Source organism: Doryrhamphus excisus, linkage group LG1 (genome assembly GCF_037039965.1).
Source record: "Doryrhamphus excisus strain RoL-2023G ecotype Guam linkage group LG1, RoL_Dexc_Guam_v1.1, whole genome shotgun sequence".
NCBI lineage: Eukaryota > Metazoa > Chordata > Actinopteri > Syngnathiformes > Syngnathidae > Doryrhamphus > Doryrhamphus excisus.
The window spans coordinates 761,273-769,643 of NC_136357.1; the positions used below are offsets into that span (position 1 = coordinate 761,273).

Genomic DNA, 8,371 nt, shown 5'->3' on the forward strand with positions numbered 1-8,371 from the left:
CCACTGCCATAATGTGCACGTGCTAACAATTTTAATGTAATTAATGAAATAAATTAGTTGCCGCCATTAACAAGTGATTTTGACAGCCTTAATTAAATAAAACACATTTACTGTAATACCATCATATTCCTAATTAACTTTTTTACACAATTTTAATCTTAATTCCACATAAATACTCAAACTCTATTGAGCCCTTGTTTATAGCGTAAGTGCAGGTGTGGCGGCATCTAGCGGTTCAGGTGTGTAACGACGATACATTGCTCACTGCTTGTTTTGTCAACACACACCTATTCCCATCATTCCATGTCTCGGAGTAAATCATGCAAATGTTGCCTTCAACATAAGCATATTTTTATTGATGTTACTTGGGAAGGAAACACATCGGGTTTTTTCAAAACAGAGAAAACATACTGCATATTCTTACTTAAAGATTGGACGACATACTGCAAAGATACTGCATGTTTACTGAAAGAGTGGACGATGTACTGCAAAGATACTGCATGTATTTACTGAAAGAGTGGACAACGTACTGCAAAGATACTGCATATGCTTCGTTTAAAAAAATCGGACATACTGCAAAGAACATCAATGTATGAGATATTTATTCATTTACACTTTCTGGCTAAACTTTCCACCTAAATCTGATATGAAAAAACTAAATGGTCCCAGTGATGACAAATAAATACATCCATGTACATGAAGCTATTTAAATTATACAAAACAATGGAATACTGAACAAAGTGTGACAAAAGGACCGATATTTGTTTTTTGTGAAATATTAAACGTCATGTAATAAGACAACCTGGAATAATGGATTTTTTTTAATTATTTTTTTTACATGTTGCAAAAAAAATACAGTGGTGTGGAAAAAGAAGTTTGCCCCCTTCCTGATTTCTGAGATCCATCAGTCTGGAAAAAGTTATTTCTAAATCTTTGGGACTCCAGCCAACCACAGTGAGAGTCATTACACACAAAGAGCAAAACAGAACAGCAATGAAACCTTTTGGAAGGCGTGTCCCATTACATCTGGCGTAAAAATAACGCTGCATTTCAGACAATGAACATCATGTCAAAAGTAAAATATGGTGGTGGTAGTGTGATAGTTTGGGGCTATTTTATAGCTTTGGATTTATTTTTCCAATAACAAAAAGTTTCCTTTTGTGTTCAGTTGTGTTCTCATTGAGTCATATTTAAATGTGTTTGATGATGTGAAACATTGAAGTGTGACAAACAAAAATAAAAAAATCAGAAATCAGGACGAGGTAAACACCTTTTTCACACTACTGTGTATATTTTAGCCACGACGTGGGGTTAGAGATGGAACGTATTGGCGCCAGTGGGACTAGAGTGAATGAATAATAGGGTCTCACTGTAAAGTGAAACCTTTCAGTCATGTATGTATTTTTCTAAGAACAATAAAAAAGGTCACCTTCCATGCATTTGAACCCTGTGGAGTAACAAGTAGAACACTGGAAATACTGCTGTCTTGTCCTTTAGTGACGGGGGCCACTCAGACGAGGAGCAACTGCAAGAGGGAAAACATCAGAGTAAATAAATAATAATAAAAATGGCCTTATTGTTTCCCCACTTTCATAAAAACAAAAAAACATTTCATGATACCAAAGCTAACGACCACCATACAAGTGCATCTCAACAATTAGAATATGTCCATATGCAAGATTATATATTCAAGTTGGTCAATTCAAAATATGAAAGAACTCTTTCTCCTCAATAATTGTGATGATTATAACTTAAAATCCATAAAAGCCGAAAATTCAGTATCTCACAAAAAGCTGAAAAATTGTGAAAAAGTTAAATATTGTAACCCACTGCTTGTCACCCTTCAGAGTCTTAATTGGTCTCCGAGTCTGAATTGAACTCCTGAATTGACTTTTGCAGGATAATGACTTGAGATGCTCCTGTATGTGCCACACACCCACCTGGAGTGGATAAAAGTGGAGGGCGAGAACTTTTGAGGGAGGGCGGAGCTCCTCTATTCCCGTAGGAGACTCTGTGGCTCGGGTGACGTTGGGGAGGGTAAGGTATAAGGGGGCCACGATGCAAACCGGGGCCGCCGTACGGGTTGTGCAAAGATGGAGGCAAGGACAGCAGCGGGGGAGGCTTGGTTTTGGGGTAGGAACCTAAAAAAAAAAAAGGTAAAGACGTAAAAATAAAGATTTTAGAAGAAGAAGATGCTGTGGCGAGTAAAAACAGGAAGCTGCGAATAACCTGGTGAAGGTAAGAGCGGCATCGGTGGGGGCGGCCGCCCTGCTTCACACGGAGACTGAATCTGTGGTGGTCCAGGTGGTGTCGGGAGCAGAGGAGGCGGCTTGCCAAGCACTGAAGGTAACACTTTGTCCTTCTCTTCTTTGCTGTTGTCGGATGCTGTTAAAATCAAGCAGAGACAGTGAATGGAAGCGGCGATGTTACGAATCCAAGGAGCTTCAGCGTCGCACCTTCTACGTGTTCCTGACGGGCCTGGACATACTGTGAGATGGCGTCCAGCTCCTCGGGGTAAAGATGCACGCCATCGGTTAAAAGCTGGAGGAACTGACGGACTTCAGACGGGACAACGTGCCGCTCAATCTTTTCCCGATCCAGAAAATCTCCCAGCAGCTGCGACGCCTGCGCGGCGACATCTGCGGGATCCCTTTCTGGGCTTTCTGTAGCAAGTCCACGCCTGTGCTCTGCCACAACAAAGTCCAAGGCCTGGTCTTTGGGCATGTTGCGGTGGACTGCGGGTGAAAATGGAGGGTCAGCTGTGACGTGTCAGGGTGGGCTGAAGTAAGATGGGGTGAAACAAAGCTAGATTTGAACAAAGTTACTGCGTAGTATTTGAAGCTACTGCTTGGGAGTTGGACTACGTGTTGGACTCTGTGACCTGAGACAGAAAGGACACTGGTGGGTCATGGATTAGTGATCAGTGGCTTTTTCGGCTGTCGGCGATGAGGGCGGGTTGTGATGTGCACTTATTAGATTTGTCTTGAAGGTTTACGGACCAGTGTGGAATACCGTATGCGCTGTAAAGTTAGATGTTTTATATTTTAGGGATTTGGTTTATTGTGTGCAAGTATGGATATGCTTATTTATGAGGTTAAATATATAAGTGTGCCATGATTTGAAATACATGTGCCTGACTTGTAATCTAACTAGTATTTATAAGAATAAAACTGCAGGTGAAGTGTCAAAAATTAGGTTATTTATTTCATAATGTAAACTTTGATAAGAAGTGTATTATTTTAGCCAGGAAATGATTCAAGTGATGATGAAGGCTGCACAGCATGAATATTGAGGCGAGAATGTCCGATATCAATGTTTTGCTTCCTGGTTGTGTGCTTGGTTTGGGTCAGATGTTGACGTGTTGTGGATGCACTACGTCTAGAGTGGAAAGGTTTAATGAATGCCAAGTGTTTTATTTAGTATGAGTGAAAATTTGCCCAAGATTTCATTGAAGCGCACGGCAGAGTTTGTGTTGGGGGTTTATCATTGGAGGTGGTTTGCCTGTTTTTAAAAGTAATGGTGGCTAGTAATGACTTACTCTTGAGGGACTCTGAGAAAATGATAACAGTGCAGGAGGACAGAGCTACGTTTGTCTGCTCCACCAGAATACATAACGGGGAGCCAACACTTTGGACATCCTGTAGGGCTTGGGTCAGGCCCGACTCCGCCTGAAGGTAGAGCATTTCCACTGATAGGCCACGCTCCTGCAAGCACTGGCTTAGCGATTTGGGGTAATTCCTTTGAGAGGAAGAGAAACATTTTGTTAACTCAACACCTCTACGCTTGTTGACTCAACTGGAATAAATCAAATGGATAAGAATGAGCATGTCAATCAACCTTAATGATAAAGATAAGCACACAAAGGTGGATTTTCCCCTCTAATAAAATAAAGTTTTACCAAAAATCTGACATTTTGTGGTGTCGCCAATGATGAAAGCGGGATTGTGGGGAGCAGCTGTACTGTTCAAAATGTGTTGGTGCAAACCCACGCTGGGGTAAGGGGGTCAAAGTAGCTTTTCTGGGGGCTGTTGAAATGAATTTCAATGCAATTGTGAATTGTGCTGCACTTTTGTGGGTTGAGCTGTGAGTAGAACAATTTGATTTTGAAATTGTGAGATTTGTCTAATGCTGCAACTATTGACCACGCTATTGCAAAGCGACATTCAGCATTTGCGGGAAGAACTTAACGTAAACATTTGCAAACATGTAGCCTTACTGGTGAATTGGGAGAGGGTTTAGAAGAATGCATGTGATTTCTGTTGCAGGGTTTAGCATGACCACCGAGCAGACGGTGATTGCAACTGAGGTAGAATTACTATTACTATTGTTAGATTGCAAAAAGACAAAATCAAACCCTAATGTGTGCATATGCAATGTCCCAAAAAATGTCATACCTTGCAGAATGTCTTTGCATGTCATATTGTGCAGTGTCACGACTACAGTTGTTTTATGCCTTACCCATAACACTACATCGCATTTCAGTTGCAGTATGTAGTATCTATTATGTGTGCATAATGCGTATTAGTACTCTGCAAAATAAGTATTAAAAGTATGTATGATTTGTGCTTTTCTAATATTCCACACTCCAAAATAAGAATATTCCAGAGTGCCATGTAGTATGTACTGTATCCCAAGTGGAACAAGTTGTATTGGGACATTGTTAATAAATACATGAATAATAATCAAAACAAAACCAGACAAGAACTAATGTTGTAAAAATAGGAGCTCCACCCTCCCTCAAAAGTTCTCGCCCTCCACTTTATCCACTGAATGTAAAAAAAGTATAAAGGTTTCAGTAAGTGGAAGGACATTTATTTATTTTAAATATTAAATAAATTTAAACAAATATATTTAATAAAATAATATTTAATTATAAATATTATTTATTTATAAGGGCATTTATGTATTTATTTTCTGAATTAAATGTGTTTTTAGGCAAAGCTTTTGGGGCGGGGATTAAAAGTCTAATGGCGTTTGTTATAAAATCACACTTAACCAAGAACAACTCAAGGTAATGAATGGAAAACAGGATTAAAATGTACTCCTGTGCCTCTATAAGAAGACCATTTCAAACGCCAATGCAATAGACAAGAATAGAACTCAAGTGTCGGACTTCTGTCTGAACTTGGGCCAGCCCGTTAGAACGCTGGCTACTCACAGGCATTGGTTGGTAACAGAGATGACCACGCAATCAGGCGGCTTTCGATCCTCTTGCACTTGTCTGTAGAACTTCTGATACAAGGTTTTCCGTCTGTCGGCTACAGCTGTGTCAGGCTTGGCTTGAGTGGCTGAGAAATACAATGTTTAGCAAGGCACGTGAAGGCAACATGGATGAAAACAACATTGTCACCAGATAACAGCAGGACTTTAATCAAATTATAACATCATGCATTTGGTTCAGTTTTGAACCTTTTAGTGTAATGCAGTGTTGTTGGCAATACAGTGACTGTGATGTTGCATTCGTTTTTGCTGTAGTTATTCAGGTAATGTCTGTGTGATCCACATCAATCATTAAAGCACAGACTGGTTATGATGTCACCACGTGTATGTTACTTACACACAGAATCAACCATTATCTTTCACATTTCAAATCTGTGGCTATAAAAAAAGGGGGGGGGGGGCAGGTCGTAGGTCTGCCCCGGGGGTCTCCTCCTGGCTGGTCATGCTCAGAACAACCTCACCAACGAGGTGTCCAGGAGGGATCCAGACTAGATGCCCGAGCCACCTCAACTGGCTCCTCTTAATGTGAAGGAGCAGCGGCTTTATTCTGGGCCCCTCCCGGATAGCCGAGCTCCTCGCCCTCTCTTAGGGTGAGCCCCCCCCCCGAACTCCATCCAGCTTGTATCTGCAAGCTCATTCTTTCGGTCACAACCCAAAGCTCATGACCGTAGGTGAGGCTGGGAGGGAACAGCGGTAAATAGTCTCCTGGCTCCGCTCGCTCTTCACCATGACAGTCCGGCACAGCGACTGCATTACTGCAGAAGCTGCACCCCCCCCACAATCCACCTTTCAACTTCACGCTCTAACCCTCCCTCACTTGTGAAGACCCCGAGATACAGTACTTCCACTCCTCCACCCGGTGCAATCCTCATGTTGACAAAATAAACAGTTAACAACATTAATAACATAAATATTTTTTCTATGGTTCAAGGACACTTTCTCCAGGAGCATTCTGAGCTTCTGTATCGATAAGTGTCGTATTAGGCTGGACAAGGAGGACTGGAGCAAGCAGTAAACTCATAATTACTTCAAGATTACAATTCAATCAGCAATCGGTGTTTGTGCTTCAGTTATGACCCCACGGGAACGCTTACCATTGGCTTGATGCTTTGAGGCCTCATACTTCACTCCCCCGCTGAAGTTTTGCTTTTGCTCCAATTCTTTGTAACTGAAAGAGAGATGTTGAAACCAGTGCGGCTTTAATGACTCGTACAAGAACAAAGATGCAGACATGCTTGGGCGTATGGACATCTTTGTGTCGTGTTAAATATGACATTATGATGCATTAAAACTGCTTGAATTGTGACTTTTTTTTTAGTCTGCAGTTCCATCATCACCTCTTTTGGCCTCTGGTGCAAAAAAAACATGAAGCGCATGAATGCATCTTTGGTATTGAATGAGTTAAAGAGGAAAACAATCAGCTTGAAACAGATTGAAGAAAAAAAATCATCATTTCATCCCATTATTTTGCACAAATAGTAAACCATAAAAGACTAGTGAGGAACATGCGACACCTGTCCAGGGCATCCTTGAGATCCTCCGTTCTCTCCTCCCTGCTGGGATACGGCGCACCTCTCCGGAATAATCGCAGCGGCTGTGCGCTGCAACACAAGGAATAGCACAAAGTTAAAAAATGCGGCATTAAACGCCCCAAATTTTCCATAAGATAAGACCACCTGCAGTGCAATGACAACATTTTGACACTTCCAGACTTCCTGTCGCCACTGGGTGTCGCTGTGACCAATTCTTCTACATACGCTGCAATTATGATCAAGCCCTGTGGAGCCGAGTGATTAACGTTTTATAGATTAATTCTGTTGCCAGGCCCCGCCCATTTCCCATGTCGTAGGCTAATATAATTTGCAACCGTGCTTCTTCCACGATATACGGATACTTGGTTGCCTGGCATAGCTGCCAAACCTCCCGGTTTCGCCGGAAACCACCATATTTTGCACCGGTTCTGACACTGGTCGGCTCCATATTCGGGCAACATCGGCGTAATGCATCCTTTAGCCGATGTGGCCCTTCACAATAAGAGTGGCAGGCCAGTAAACCAGCACACTTGCACCGCAGTAGCATGCAGGGGGGTCTTTACGCCTTTTCCCTTTTTGAATGTAAAGGTTGCAGTAAGGTTAAAGCTTTGGCCCTTGATATGACGTGACGAATAATACATTGAAATCTCAACGTAGACGCACACTAAAGACCCTGCTTTGTGTTATGACTACTGAGTAGCCTTGCATGCTAATGCTAAAGCAAAAACACCAAACTCACCTTCCGTTGGGGTTGACCGGCGGCCGCCGAGCAGCTTTGCTTGATTTTGACCAAGAAGACATTTCACCAGAGCACCGCAACCGAAAAACAACGAACTCAAAGGCTCAATAATTACACTAACTCTTACACTTTATCAACAACGAGTCGGAGGCGTAGCTCGGAGACAATTCTTCTTCTACGGTTGCATTCATTGGGGGTAGGGCGAGGAACCTTGTAAGGAAGTGCGCCATCTTTTATGATGATTGGCGAGAGCGGTCAGTCATGGTATTGCAAGTATTTGTTGGTCACATGACGGCCCCAAACTATAGAATAGTATTGTATTTTTTAAATCACTGTGTGACAAAAAGTCTTTTTTTAACACAATTTTAAATTCCAATATTGTTATTAGGGCTGTCAAAAATCAAAATTACAATTGGATATTCTTATCACTCAATATGTAACTCTTCATGCTGAAGTACAATTTGCTGCATTTAAGTACGGTCGGAAATTGTAATTGCTACAGTGTGTTGTGATATATTACCCACCACCTCCTCAGAAAGTGGTATTTATCTGCAATAAGCCAATTTATGTATTTATTTTTTTATTTTTATGACTGTATTTTTCTCACCTCAGCTAAGCAATTAGATATTGTATTATTCTTCTTACTTCCCAATTCTTCTGAAAGGATTATTCACACATTGGATGGTATGTGCTGTTAACAGGGCGCCGTTTGCATTCAGCGCATTCTATCATGATCATTCGGATATCTGGAAAAAGACAAACACAGGGACAGGACAGAACTTATGTCTTATAATTGAATGTATTCACATTACATCAACTTAGATCAGTTTGTGATGATCATCTTCAAATATATTCATGTATGATACATACCAATAGGCAC

General features: G+C 41.4%; 1 protein-coding gene across 1 annotated transcript; it reads right to left on the minus strand.

Moving 5' to 3' along the window:
* Positions 1 to 337: 337 nt before the first annotated feature.
* LOC131131671 (uncharacterized) lies at positions 338 to 7,657 on the minus strand. The gene is made up of 9 exons (XM_058076575.2): positions 7,492 to 7,657; positions 6,735 to 6,821; positions 6,315 to 6,388; positions 5,159 to 5,288; positions 3,539 to 3,738; positions 2,457 to 2,735; positions 2,230 to 2,385; positions 1,941 to 2,141; positions 338 to 1,525 (listed from the first exon to the last, which is right to left on the minus strand). Exons 1-9 carry the CDS (start codon positions 7,551 to 7,553, stop codon positions 1,494 to 1,496), a joined length of 1,221 nt encoding a protein of 406 aa, XP_057932558.2. The 5' UTR covers positions 7,554 to 7,657; the 3' UTR covers positions 338 to 1,493.
* Between the last annotated feature and the right edge of the window lie 714 nt (positions 7,658 to 8,371).

Excerpts from the sequence above, each read along its gene's own strand:
- LOC131131671 (XM_058076575.2), bottom strand. The coding sequence starts at position 7,553 with ATGTCTTCTTGGTCAAAATCAAGCAAAGCTGCTCGGCGGCCGCCGGTC. Across the intron at positions 6,389-6,734 it reads CTCAAGGATGCCCTGGACAG|TTACAAAGAATTGGAGCAAA; the intron begins GTGTCGCATGTT and ends TCTCTCTTTCAG. Across the intron at positions 5,289-6,314 it reads CTCAAAGCATCAAGCCAATG|CCACTCAAGCCAAGCCTGAC; the intron begins GTAAGCGTTCCC and ends TGTATTTCTCAG.